At 57.0% G+C, this 14,017-nt stretch overlaps 1 protein-coding gene across 1 annotated transcript in view; it reads right to left on the bottom strand.

Annotated features, from left to right (window-relative positions):
• The window catches only part of LOC139242389 (uncharacterized), a gene marked incomplete at its 5' end in the record, with an annotated part of 55,827 nt that overhangs the window by 20,279 nt on the left and 21,531 nt on the right, over window positions 1-14,017 (bottom strand). The window contains 3 exons of the mRNA XM_070870336.1: window positions 684-896; window positions 4,488-4,713; window positions 6,125-6,287. Coding sequence (XP_070726437.1) covers window positions 684-896; window positions 4,488-4,713; window positions 6,125-6,287 — 602 coding nt within the window. The remainder of the gene's footprint in view (window positions 1-683; window positions 897-4,487; window positions 4,714-6,124; window positions 6,288-14,017) is intronic.

Below are 14,017 nucleotides of genomic sequence, written 5' to 3'. Positions count from 1 at the left end.
AGAGACTGGAGAAGCTGGGTATTGCTCTCCTGAGAGCAGAGAAGGTTAAGGGGAGATTTAATAGAGGTGTTCAAAATCATGAGGGGTTTGGATAGAGTAAATAAAGAGACACTGTTTGCCGTGGCAGAAGGGTCGGTAATCAGAGGATTTACGGTGATCTGGAACACGCTGCCTGAAAGGGCGGTGGAAGCAGATTCAATAATAATTTCTTTAGGGAATCGGATAAATACTTGAAGGGGAGAAGGAGGAAGAATAGGGGAGTGGGACTTAATTCAGAGAACCGGCACAGACACAATGGGCCGAATGGCCTCCTTCTGTGCTATACCATTCTGTGATAGCTGGGACGGGGGGGTAGGTGGAATTGACGACGGAAACAGAGACGGGGATTGATGTGGGGAGGGGGGATTGACGAGGGGAACGTGCGCTGAGGAGGGGATACAGGGGATACAGGACGGTCAACATTATAGCACGTCGAGTGTCACGAGTGGCGCTTGCACAAATCTCTAAAATCAAAAGGACCGAAAGAAATCTCAGGTCATTCAGGAGCGAAATTCAGTTACTTAAATCACCCGTGAGTTGATGTTGGTACAACACTGAAAGATCAGAGGCTGGGGACTCCCTTGCACCTTTTTTCTATGATTCTGTCGGCACAACACTACAACAGCGAGACAACCGGCACCAACCTGTGTTTCGGAGATGGGCACGGTCTGCCCCAGGTACTGCGTCACGTTCCGAAGCTGCTTCAGCTCGTCGTACGGGAGGATCTTGCCGTAGACCGCCTTCACGCGGCCGAACGCCACGCTGGCCTCGGAGTTGGGGTCCGGCCGTCGCTTCTTCAGCTGCCCCCTTTTGTTGGTCATGTCGTTGAGCAGCGAGCGGAGCTCTTTATCCCACTCCTGAGGCCCGAATAAAGGAAGGGAGGTAAACGTACAAGGAAGACAGGCAGAGGGCGGGCTCAGCAGGATCAGCGCGGACACTCAGCCCGTTCCTCTCGGTGGGCGAACCGACACCACGCGGACTGCAGCGGATCAAGGTGGCGGCTCACCACCTTCTCATGGGAAACCAGGGGTGGCCAACAAATGCCAGCCTTGACAGCAACGCCCACATCCCAAGAATGATTTTTAAAAAAATTCTCGGGATCGCTGGCAAGGCCGGCATTTATTGGCTGTCCCTCGCTGCCTGAGGTGGTGGTGGTGAGCTGCCTTCGTCTTGAACCGCTGCAGGATTTGATACAACCGAGTGTCTTGCAAGGTCACTTCAGAGGGCAGTTAAGAGTCAAACCACGATGGTGTGGGACTGGAGTCACATGTAGGGCCAGACCGGGTAAGGACGGCAGGTGTCCTTCCCCGAAGGGACATTCGTGACCCAGTTGGGTTTATAAGACATTCCGACAGCTTCATTGCTCACTTTTTATTCCTAGTTTTTCTAACTCGAATTCAAATTCTCAAATGCCCATGGTGGAATTGGAGCTTGTGTTCTCCGGATCACTAGTCCAGTAACATAACCCCATGAACTACCATAATCAAGGTGTCGTGGCGATAGTACTGGACTGGTAATCCAGGGAATGCTCACCCAGAGACAACCTGAAGCACACTCCTGATAGAATCACTTGTTTTTAAATGATTCCAGTGTTTCTGCCTCCACAAATCTATCCAGAAGTCCATTCCTTGTATGGATCACTCACTGTGTGAAGACCGTCCTGACTCCAGGGATGAGGGGGTTGACTTATGAGGAAAGGTTGAGTAGGTTGGGCCTCTACTCATTGGAATTCAGAAGAATGAGAGGTGATCTTATCGAAACGTATAAGATTATGAGGGGGCTTGACAAGGTGGATGCAGAGAGGATGTTTCCACTGATGGGGGAAGACTAGAACTAGAGGGCATGATCTTAGAATAAGGGGATCCCCATTTAAAACTGAGATGAGGAGGAATTTCTTCTCTCAGAGGGTTGTAAATCTGTGGAATTCGCTGCCTCAGAGAGCTGTGGAAGCTGGGTCATTGAATAAATTTAAGGCAGAAATAGACAGTTTCTTAAACGATAAGGGGATAAGGGGTTATGGGGAACGGGCGGGAAAGTGGAGCTGAGTCCAAGATCGGATCAGCCTTGATCTTATTGAATGGCGGAGCAGACTCGAGGGGCCGTATGGCCTACTCCTGTTCCTATTATGTTCTTATACCCCCGCGTCTCTCTGTTTCTGCACCCTCTTTAGAATTGTACCCTTTAGTTTATATTGCCTCTCCTCATTCTTCCTATCAAAATATATTACTTCGCACTTTTCTGCATTAAATTTAATCTGCCACGTGTCCGCCCATTTGACCAGCCTGTCTATGTCTTCTTGAAGTCTATCACTATCCCCCTCACTGTTCACTATACCTCTAAGTATTGTGTCATCTGCAGATTTTGAAATTGTACTCCCAAGTCCAAGTCATTAATATATATCAAGAAAAGCAGCGGTCCCTGTATTGAGGAACACCTTCCTCCAGTCTGAAAAACAACCGCTCATCACTACGCTCTGTTTCCTGTTACTTAGCCAATTTCGTATCCATTAGCTTCAACTTTGCTGGCAAGTCTATAATGTAGCACTTTATCAAAGGCCACTGTCAATGTGCACCACGTCAACCGCATTGCCCCCATATTGGACTGTTCAGCCACCTAAGGACTCATTCTAAGAGTGGAAGCAAGTCTTCCTTGATTCCGAGGGACTGCCTATGATGATGATGATCAGCCCTCTCTATTACCTCATTAAAAAACTCGATCAAGTTAGTTAAACACGATTTGCCTTTAACAATCCATGCTGGCTTTCCTTAACTAATCGACACTTATCCAAGTGACTGTTAACTTTGTCCCTGATTATCATTCCTAAAAGCTTCCCCGCTACTGAGGTTAAACTGACTGGCCTGTAGTTGCTGGGTTTATCCTTACACCCTTTTTTGAACAAAGGGTGTAACATTTGCAATTCTCCAGCCCTCTGGCACCACTCCCGTATCCGAGGAGGATTGGAATATTATGGCCAGTACCTCCGCGATTTCTTCTTTCACTTCCCTCAGCATCCTGGGATGCATCCCATCTGGTCCTGGTGACCTGCCTACCTTAAGTACAGCCAGCCTTTCTTGTACCTCATCTTTCTCATTTGTAATCTCGTACCCAGCCTCTGATCTGCTCTTGTAGCCACAGTATTTATGTGGCTGGTCCAGTTAAGTTTCTGGTCAATGGTGACCCCCAGGATATTGATCGTGGGAAATTCGGCGATGGTAATGCTGTGGAACATCACAGGGCTGTGGTTAGACTCTCTCTTGTTGGAGATAGTCAATGCCTGGCACATGTGTGGTGCGAATGTTACTTGCCACTTATCAGTCCAAGCCTGAATGTTCTCCAGGTTTGCTGCATCACTTCATTATCTGGAGAGTTGTGAATGGAACTGAGCACTGTGTACTCATTTCTGACCTCATCATGGAGGGAAGGACATTGATGAAGCAGCTGAAGATGGTTGGGCCTAGGACACAGCCCTGAGGAACTCCTGAAGCGATGTCCTGGGGCTGTGACGATTGACCTCCAACAACCACAACCATCTTCCTTTGAGCTAGGTATGACTCCAACCAGTTTTCCCCGATTCCCATTGACTTCAATTTTACTAGGGCTCCTTGATGCCACACTTGGTCAAATGCTGCCTCGATGTCGAGGGCAGTCACTCTCACCTCACCCCTGGAATTCAGCTCTTTTGTCTCATGTTTGGACCAAGGCTGTAATGAGGTCCAGAGTCGAGTGGTTCTGGCGGAACCCAAACTGGGCATCGGTGAGCAGGTTATTGGTGAGTAAGTGCTGCTTGATAGCACTGTGGACGACACCTTCCATCACTTTGCTGATGATTGAGAGTAGACTGATGGGGCGGTAATTGGCCGGATTGGATTTGTCCTGCTTTTTGTGGACAGGACATACCTGGGCAGTTTTCCACAATGTCGGGTAGATGCCAGTGTTGTAGCTGTACTGGAACAGCTTGGCTAGAGGTGTGGCTAGTTCTGGAGCACAAGTCTTCAGCACGACAGCCGGGATGGTGTCGGGGCCCATAGCCTTTGCTGTATCCAGTGCGCTCAGCCATTTCTTGCTATCACGTGGAGTGAATCGAATTGGCTGGAGACTGGATTCGGTGATGGTGGGGACCTCAGGAGGAGGCCGATATGGCTCATCCACTCGGCACTTCTGGCTGAAGATGGTTGCAAACGCTTCAGCCTTGTCTTTTGCACTCGGCTGCTGTACTCCACCATCATTGAGGATGAGGATATTCATGTAGCCTCCTCCTCCCGTTAGTCATTTAATTGTCCACCACCATTCACGACTGGATGTGGCAGGACTGCAGAGCTTTGATCTGATCCACTGGTTGTGGGATCGATTAGCTCTGTCTATATAGCATGCAGTGAACCCTATTGTTTAGGAGAATTAAAGCCCCTTCTTCTAACGGTGGGGGGGGGGGGGAAACCAGCTCAGCTCACCTCTTCAGAGAAGAACTCCACCTCGGCCTGGTAGCAGTCTTCGTGGGCGTTGTGCGAGACTTCGACTACCACAGCAGTGCAGGCCCTCATGGCGGAGGTGGGCAGCACAGCCTCCTCGTCCAGCAGGGCGTTCAGCAGACTGCTCTTACCCGATCCCGTGTCTCCAATCACCGCCACGTGGGTCAGAGGGGGAACCGTCTGTTGCTGCAGCTCCTCAATCTGCTCCCTAGAGACAGGAGAAAGGGCGAGGGCGAGAGAGAGAGAGAGAGAGAGAGAGACGGACAGAGCGGGTCAGCGACTGTTAAAGGGATAGTAAAAGAAAGGACTTGCATTTCCATAGCGCCTTTCAGAACCTCGGGATGTCCCAAAGCGCTTTACAGCCAATGAAGTACTTTTTAAAAAGTAGTCGAATAAGGAAAGTGCGGCAGCCAATTTCAGCATAGCAAGATCCCACAAAACAGCAATATGATAAATGACCAGATAATCTGTTTATTTGGCGATGTTGGTTGAAAGATAAATATTGGCCAGGACACCAGGGATAACTCCCCTAACTCTTCCTCGAATAATGCTGTGGGATCTTTACTGTCCACCTGAGGGGGAAGACAAGGCCTCGGTTTAATGTCCCATTCGAAAGATGGCACATCTGACAGCGCTCCCTCAGTACTGCCCCTCCGACAGTGCAGCGCTCCCTCAGTACTGCCCCTCCGACAGTGCAGCGCTCCCTCAGTACTGCCCCTCCGACAGTGCAGCGCTCCCTCAGTACTGCCCCTCCGACAGTGCAGCACTCCCTCAGTACTGCCCCTCCGACAGTGCAACACTCCCTCAGTACTGCCCCTCCGACAGTGCAGCACTCCCACAGTACTGCCCCTCCGACAGTGCAGCATTCCCTCAGTACTGCCATTCCGACAGTGCAGCACTCCCCTCAGTACTGCCCCTCCGACAGTGCAGCACTCCCACAGTACTGCCCCTCCGACAGTGCAGCATTCCCTCAGTACTGCCATTCCGACAGTGCAGCACTCCCCACAGTACTGCCCCTCCAACAGTGCAGAGGGAGCGCTGCACTGTCGGAGGGACAGTACTGAGGGAGCACTGTCTGTTGGAGGGAGAGTACTGAGGGAGCGCTACACTGTTGGAGGGACAGTACTGAGGGAGCGCTGCACTGTCGGAGGGGCAGTACTGAGGGAGCGCTGCACTGTCGGAGGGACAGTACTCAGGGAGCGCTGCACTGTCGGAGGGGCAGTACTCAGGGAGCGCCGCACTGTTGGAGGGGCAGTACTCAGGGAGCGCCGCACTGTTGGAGGTGCTGTCTTTTGGACGAGGCCCCATCTGCCCTCTCAGGTGGATGTAAAAGATCCCATTTCAAAGAAATGCAAGGGAGTTGTCTCCTGGCCAAATTTATCCTTCAACCAATATCACCAAAACAGATTATGCAATCATTGCCTCAGTACTGTTTGTGGGAGCTTGCTGCGCGCAAATTGGCTGCTGCGTTCCCTTACTTTGCCACTGTGACTACACTTTTTTTTAATAAAAAGTGCTTCAATGGCTGCGAAGCGCTTTGGGACGTCCCGAGGTAGGGAATGGCGCTATAGCAATGCAAGCTCTTTGTTTGCCGTTAATGGTTATTGAGTGGGACTCACTTCCACTCCTTCACATGGGCCTCCGCGATGCCCTCGGCCTGCAGCGACTCGGAGATGTACTGAAGCAGCAGCTTACACTCCCTCAGCTGGCTCGCCACGTCATGGTCCGATGATGCCCAGCAACTCTCGGGCGCAGGCTGGAGAGATGCAGCAGCAGCAGCACCTAGCAACAAAAAATATATACACGTCAAAAATATCGCTGGGGACCTCATCTTGTGGTCATTCTTAATCAGTGACTTGGATGAAGGAATGCAGGGTTGTGTATCCAAGTTGGCTGCCGTCACCAAGTTCGGAGGCACAGCGGGTTGTGCAGACGGGAGCAGAGGTTGCAAAGGGACAGAGACAGACTGAGTGAGCGGGCAGCACTGTGGCAGCTGGGCCTCGACGTGGGAAAGTGTGAGGTCATCCACTTCGGACCTAAGGAAGATAGGTCGGAGTGGTTTATAAATGGTGAGAGACTAGAATAGTGGAGGAGCAGAGAGATTTGGGAGTTTGTGTACACAAATCACGAAAAGCGAGTGGGACAGGGACCAAAAGCAATCAAACGGCTAATGGAGTGTTGGCTTTTATCTCAAAAGGGGGCTGGAATACAAAGGGAAGTTAGGCTTCAGTTGTACATCATCATCATAGGCAGTCCCTCGAACCGAGGATGACTCGCTTCCACGCCAAAAAGTTCACAGGTGTTTCAATGAAGGACCTAATATTCCAGGTCCCGCACTACACCCTGAAGGGTGGAAGATGCCCGTGTGCGGATTTTTTTAACGTGGGGTGGCCGTTGCACACCAGCCACCACACGGGCTTGACAGAGCTCGGTCTTGGCCCAGTGGCAAGGGTTAACCAGGACGACTGGAGACCAGCTCTCCTGCACGGGCCTAGTGCGCGCACATGCCGCAGTGTGGGCTGGGCCCGTGCTGCCCCAGGGCCCTCGGCTCTCCTGGGCCCCGATCACGTCGCTCTACAGTCTCTCGCCGCCCCTTCGCCTCGACCTCGGCGCTCCTGCTGTACTTGCCCACGCTCCAATCATCGACCTGGACCTTGGTGACATCAAATCCAGTCGCCTTCTTCGCTGCCGTCGCCCTGCTGCTCCAGCACGTGCTGCTCCCAGGTGTGGTACGCCACCACACCGTTCCTTCCACTCCCCCGGCCTGCGAGCACCATCGGAGCAGGCCGGGGAGCAGAAGGAGCAGTGTGGCGGCCTAGCACAGCAGGCTGCACACCCCCCAGTTGTACAGAGCTCTGGTCAGACCCCATCTGGACTAACTGTGTCCAGTTCTGGGCACCGCACAGATTCACCAGAATGACACCGGGGCTAAATGGGTTAAATTATGAGGACAGATTGCATCAGGGAAAAATAGAAAAAAGTCAAAGCTAAAGGCACGATATCTGAATGCGTGAAGCATTTGCAAATAAAATAGGTGAATTAATAGCACAGATAGAAATGAACAGGTTTGATCTAATAGCCATCACAGAGACATGATTGCAAAGTGATCAAGGTTGGGAACTAAATATTCCAGGATACTTAACTTTTAGAAGAGATAGGGAAAATTGGAAAAGGAGGAGGGGTAGTCCTGATAATAAAGGATGGGATAAAGACAGTAGAGAGAAAGGATGTTAGCTCGGAAAATCAAGACGTAGAATCAGTTTGGGTGGAGCTAAGAAACAGCAAGGAGCAGAAAACATCGGTGGGAGTTGTTTATAGACCCCCCAAACAGTAGTGGTAATGTAGGGCACAGTATACATCAGGAAATTAGAGGTGCATGTAACAAGCGTAATACAGTAATCATGGGGGACTTTAATCTACATATAGACTGGGCAAACCTAATCTGCAGTAATAGAGTGGAGGACCATACATGGAATGTATAAAGAGGGTTTTCTAGATCAGTGTGTCGAGGAACCAACTGGGGAACAGGCTATTTGAGAGCTAGCATTGTGCAATGAGAAAGGGTTAATTACTAACCTTGTAGTAAAGGGGTCTTCAGTGAATAGTGGCCATAATACAACATTTTCCTTGAAATTTAAAAGTGATTAGTCAAATCTGAAACTAGGGTCTTAAATTTAAACAAAGCAAACTCGGTGTGCGGCGGGGCGAGAGGGACTGGGTGAGGGGATGGGGGGAGGGACTCGGGGCCGGGGAGGGGGGAACTGGGTGTGGGGGAGGTGGGACTAGGAAGGGTGGGTCAGCGCGGGGGAGGGGGTTCAGTGTGGGGGAGGGAGGTGGTTCAGTGTGGCCGAGGGAGGCGGTTCAGTGTGTGTGTGTGTGTGTGTGTGTGTGTGTGTGTGTGTGTGTGTGTGTATGTATGTGTGTGTGTGTGTGTGTGTGTGTGTGTGTAGGGGGGGGGGGTTCAGTGTGGGGAAGGAGGGGTTCAGCGTGGGGGAGGGAGGTGGTTCAGTGTGGCCAAGGGAGGGGGGTTCAGTGTGGCCAAGGGAGGGGGGTTCAGTGTGGCCAAGGGAGGGGTTTCAGTGTGGGGGAGGGAGGGTGTTCAGTGTGGCCGAGGGAGGCGGTTCAGTGTGTGTGTGTGGGGGGGGGGGTCCAGTGTGGGGGAGGGAGGGAGGGGTTCAGTGTGCGGGAGGGAGGGGGTTCAGTGTGGCCGAGGGAGGGGGTTCAGTGTGTGTGTGTGTGTGGGGAGGGGGGGTTTCAGTGTGGGGGAGGGAGGGGGGTTCAGTATGCGGGAGGGAGGGGGGTTCAGTGTGGCCGAGGGAGGGGGTTCAGTGTGTGTGTGTGGGGGGAGGGGTCAGTGTGGGGAAGGGGGGGGGGGTCAGTGTGGCCGAGGGAGGGGTTCAGTGTGTGTGTGGGGGAGGGAGGGGGTTCAGTGTGTGTGTGTGTGTGGGGGGGGGGGGTTCAGTGTGGGGGAGGGAGGGGGTTCAATGTGTGTGTGTGGGGGGGGGGTCAGTGTGGGAAAGGGGGGGGGGGGTCAGTGTGGCCGAGGGAGGGGTTCAGTGTGTGTGTGGGGGAGGGAGGGGTCAGTGTGGGGGAGGGAGGGGGTTCAGTGTGTGTGTGTGTGTGGGGGGGGGTTCAGTGTGGGGGAGGGAGGGGGTTCAATGTGTGTGTGTGGGGGTGTTCAGTGTGGGGGAGGGAGGGGGTTCAGTGTGTGTGTGTGTGGGGGTTCAGTGTGTGTGTGTGGGGGTTCAATGTGGGGGTTCAATGTGGGGGAGGGAGGGGGTTCAGTGTGGGGGGGTTTCAGTGTGGGGGAGGGAGGGGGTTCAGTGTGGGGGAGGGAGGGGGTTCAGTGTGGGGGAGGGAGGGGGTTCAGTGTGGGGGAGGGAGGGGCTCAGTGTGGGGGAGGGAGGGGTTCAGTGTGGGGGAGGGAGGGGGATCAGTGTGGGGGAGGGGGGTTCAGTGTGGGGGAGGGACGGGCACAGTGTGGGGGAGGGAGGGGCTCAGTGTGGGGAAGGGAGGGGCTCAGTGTGGGGGAGGGAGGGGCTCAGTGTGGGGGAGGGAGGGGCTCAGTGTGGGGGAGGGAGGGTTCAGTGTGTGGTGGTGGGGGGGGGGTTCAGTGTGGCCGAGGGAGGGGTTCAGTGCGTGTGTGTGTGGGAGGTTCAGTGTGTGTGTGTGGGGGGAGTGGGTTCAATGTGGGGGGAGGGGGGTTCAGTGTGGGGGAGGGTGTTCAGTGTGGGGGAGGGAGGGGCTCAGTGTGGGGGAGGGAGGGGCTCAGTGTGGGGGAGGGAGGGGCTCAGTGTGGGGGAGGGAGGGTTCAGTGTGTGGTGGGGGGGGTTCAGTGTGGCCGAGGGAGGGGGTTCAGTGTGTGTGTGGGGGAGGGAGGGGTCAGTGTGGGGGAGGGAGGGGGTTCAGTGTGTGTGTGTGTGGGGGGGGGGGGGTTCAGTGTGGGGGAGGGAGGGGGTTCAATGTGTGTGTGTGGGGGTGTTCAGTGTGGGGGAGGGAGGGGGTTCAGTGTGTGTGTGTGTGTGGGGGTTCAGTGTGTGTGTGTGGGGGTTCAATGTGGGGGTTCAATGTGGGGGAGGGAGGGGGTTCAGTGTGGGGGGGTTTCAGTGTGGGGGAGGGAGGGGGTTCAGTGTGGGGGAGGGAGGGGGTTCAGTGTGGGGGAGGGAGGGGGTTCAGTGTGGGGGAGGGAGGGGGATCAGTGTGGGGGAGGGGGGTTCAGTGTGGGGGAGGGACGGGCACAGTGTGGGGGAGGGAGGGGCTCAGTGTGGGGGGAGGGAGGTGCTCAGTGTGGGGGAGGGAGGGGCTCAGTGTGGGGGAGGGAGGGTTCAGTGTGTGGTGGTGGGGGGGGGTTCAGTGTGGCCGAGGGAGGGGTTCAGTGCGTGTGTGTGTGGGAGGTTCAGTGTGTGTGTGTGGGGGGAGTGGGTTCAATGTGGGGGGAGGGGGGTTCAGTGTGGGGGAGGGTGTTCAGTGTGGGGGAGGGTGTTCAGTGTGGGGGAGGGTGTTCAGTGTGGGGGAGGGAGGGGCTCAGTGTGGGGGAGGGAGGGGCTCAGTGTGGGGGAGGGAGGGGCTCAGTGTGGGGGAGGGAGGGTTCAGTGTGGGGGAGGGAGGGTTCAGTGTGTGGTGGGGGGGGGGGTTCAGTGTGGCCGAGGGAGGGGGTTCAGTGTGGCTGAGGGAGGGGTTCAGTGCGTGTGTGTGTGGGAGGTTCAGTGTGTGTGTGTGTGGGGAGGGGGTTCAATGTGGGGGGAGGGGGGTTCAGTGTGGGGGAGGGTGTTCAGTGTGGGGGAGGGAGGGGGCTCAGTGTGGGGGAGGGAGGGGGCTCAGTGTGGGGGAGGGAGGGGGTTCAGTGTGGGGGAGCGAGGGGGTTCAGTGTGGGGGCGGGAGGGGGTTCAATGTGGCCGAGGGAGGGGGTTCAATGTGGCCGAGGGAGGGGGTTCAGTGTGTGGGTGTAGGGGGTTTAGTGGGGGTGGGGGTAGGGGGTTCAGTGGGGGTGGGGGGTAGGGGGTTCAGTGTGGGGGAGGGAGGTGGTTCAGTGTGGGGGAGGGATTCATTTTTGGGAGGGGTACAGTGTGGGGGAGGGAGGGGTTCAGTGTCGCGGAGGGGTTCAGTGCGGGGAGGGGGTTCAGTGTGGGGAAGGGAGGGTTCAGTGTGGCCGAAGGAGGGGGTTCAGTGTGGCTGAGGGAGGGGGTTCAGTGTGTGCGTGTGGGGAGGGGGGGTTCAGTGTGGGGGAGGGGGGTTCAGTGTGGGGGAGGGGGGTTCAGTGTGGGGGAGGATGTTCAGTGTGTGGGGGAGGTGTTCAGTGTGTGGGGGTAGATGGTTCAGTGGGGATGGGGGTATGGGGTTCAGTGGGGATGGGGGTAGGGGGTTCAGTGGGGGTGGGGGTAGGGGGTTCAGTGGGGATGGGGGTAGGGGGTTCGATGGGGGTAGGGGGTTCAGTGTGGGGGAGGGAGAGGGTTCCTAGTGTGGTCGAGGGAGGGGGTTCAGTGTTGCCGAGGGAGTGGGTTCAGTGTGGCCGAGGGAGGGGGTTCAGTGCGTGGGGGTAGGGGGTTGAGTGGGGGTGGGGGTAGGGGGTTGAGTGGGGGTGGGGGTAGGGGGTTCAGTGTGGGGGAGGGAGGGGGTTCAGTGTGGGGGAGGGAGGGGGTTCAGTGTGGGGGAAGGAGGGGGTTCAGTGTGGGGGAGGGGTTCAGTGCGGGTGAGGGGTTCAGTGCGGGTGAGGGGTTCAGTGCGGGGGAGGGGTTCCAGTGTGTGATGGGGAGGGGGTTCAGTGTGGCCGAGGGAGGGGGTTCAGTGTGGCCGAGGGAGGGTGATTCAGTGTGGGGGAGGGAGGGTGATTCAGTGTGGGGGAGGGTGATTCAGTGTGGGGGAGGGTGTTCAGTGTGGGGGAGGGTGTTCAGTGTGGGGGAGGGTGTTCAGTGTGGGGGAGGGTGTTCAGTGTGGGGGAGGGTGTTCAGTGTGGGGGAGGGTGTTCAGTGTGGGGGAGGGTGTTCAGTGTGGGGGAGGGTGTTCAGTGTGGGGGAGGGTGTTCAGTGTGGGGGAGGGTGTTCAGTGCGGGTGAGGGGTTCAGTGCGGGTGAGGGGTTCAGTGCGGGGGAGGGGTTCCAGTGTGTGATGGGGAGGGGGTTCAGTGTGGCCGAGGGAGGGGGTTCAGTGTGGCCGAGGGAGGGTGATTCAGTGTGGGGGAGGGAGGGTGATTCAGTGTGGGGGAGGGTGATTCAGTGTGGGGGAGGGTGTTCAGTGTGGGGGAGGGTGTTCAGTGTGGGGGAGGGTGTTCAGTGTGGGGGAGGGTGTTCAGTGTGGGGGAGGGTGTTCAGTGTGGGGGAGGGTGTTCAGTGTGGGGGAGGGTGTTCAGTGTGGGGGAGGGTGTTCAGTGTGGGGGAGGGTGTTCAGTGTGGGGGAGGGTGTTCAGTGTGGGGGAGGGTGTTCAGTGTGGGGGAGGGTGTTCAGTGTGGGGGAGGGTGTTCAGTGTGGGGGAGGGTGTTCAGTGTGGGGGAGGGTGTTCAGTGTGGGGGAGGGTGTTCAGTGTGGGGGAGGGTGTTCAGTGTGGGGGAGGGTGTTCAGTGTGGGGGAGGGTGTTCAGTGTGGGGGAGGGTGTTCAGTGTGGGGGAGGGTGTTCAGTGTGGGGGAGGGTGTTCAGTGTGGGGGAGGGTGTTCAGTGTGGGGGAGGGTGTTCAGTGTGGGGGAGGGTGTTCAGTGTGGGGGAGGGTGTTCAGTGTGGGGGAGGGTGTTCAGTGTGGGGGAGGGTGTTCAGTGTGGGGGAGGGTGTTCAGTGTGGGGGAGGGTGTTCAGTGTGGGGGAGGGTGTTCAGTGTGGGGGAGGGTGTTCAGTGTGGGGGAGGGTGTTCAGTGTGGGGGAGGGAGGGTGATTCAGTGTGGGGGAGGGTGTTCAGTGTGGGGGAGGGTGTTCAGTGTGGGGGAGGGTGTTCAGTGTGGGGGAGGGTGTTCAGTGTGGGGGAGGGTGTTCAGTGTGGGGGAGGTGTTCAGTGTGGGGGAGGTGTTCAGTGTGGGGGAGGTGTTCAGTGTGGGGGAGGTGTTCAGCGTGGGGGAGGTGTTCAGCGTGGGGAAGGGGTGCAGCGTGGGGAAGGGGTGCAGCGTGGGGAAGGGGGTACAGCGTGGGGAAGGGGTACAGCGTGGGGAAGGGGTACAGCGTGGGGAAGGGGTACAGCGTGGGGAAGGGGTACAGCGTGGGGGAGGGGTACAGCGTGGGGAAGGGGTACAGCGTGGGGAAGGGGTACAGCGTGGGGGAGGGGGTACAGCGTGGGGAAGGGGTACAGCGTGGGGGAGGGGGTACAGCGTGGGGAAGGGGTACAGCGTGGGGAAGGGGTACAGCGTGGGGGAGGTGTACAGCGTGGGGAAGGGGTACAGCGTGGGGAAGGGGTACAGCGTGGGGAAGGGGTACAGTGTGGGGGAGGGGGGGTTTCAATGTGGGGAGGGGGGTTTCAGTGTGGAGAAGGGAGGGGGATCAGTGTGTGGTGGGGAGGGTGTACAGTGTGGGGGAGGAGGTACAGTGTGGGGGAGGGGGTACAGTGTGGGGAAGGGGCACAGCGTGGGGGAGGGGTACAGCGTGGGGAAGGGGTACAGCGTGGGGAAGGGGTACAGCGTGGGGAAGGGGTACAGCGTGGGGAAGGGGTACAGCGTGGGGAAGGGGTACAGCGTGGGGAAGGGGTACAGTGTGGGGGAGGGGGGGTTTCAATGTGGGGAGGGGGGTTTCAGTGTGGAGAAGGGAGGGGGATCAGTGTGTGGTGGGGAGGGTGTACAGTGTGGGGGAGGAGGTACAGTGTGGGGGAGGGGGTACAGTGTGGGGAGGGGGTACAGTGTGGGGAGGGGGTACAGTGTGGGGAGGGGGTACAGTGTGGGGGAGGGGGTGCAGTGTGGGGGAGGGGGTGCAGTGTGGGGGAGGGGGTGCAGTGTGGGGGAGGGGGTGCAGTGTGGGGGAGGGGGTGCAGTGTGGGGGAGGGGGCGCAGTGTGGGGGAGGGGGCGCAGTGTGGGCGAGGGGGTGCAGTGTGGGGGAGGGAGGGG

This window comes from Pristiophorus japonicus, unplaced genomic scaffold (genome assembly GCF_044704955.1).
Source record: "Pristiophorus japonicus isolate sPriJap1 unplaced genomic scaffold, sPriJap1.hap1 HAP1_SCAFFOLD_1317, whole genome shotgun sequence".
Lineage (NCBI taxonomy): Eukaryota > Metazoa > Chordata > Chondrichthyes > Pristiophoridae > Pristiophorus > Pristiophorus japonicus.
The sequence above is the reverse complement of the archived record's forward strand: the minus strand, read 5'-3'. Positions and strand labels throughout refer to the sequence as shown.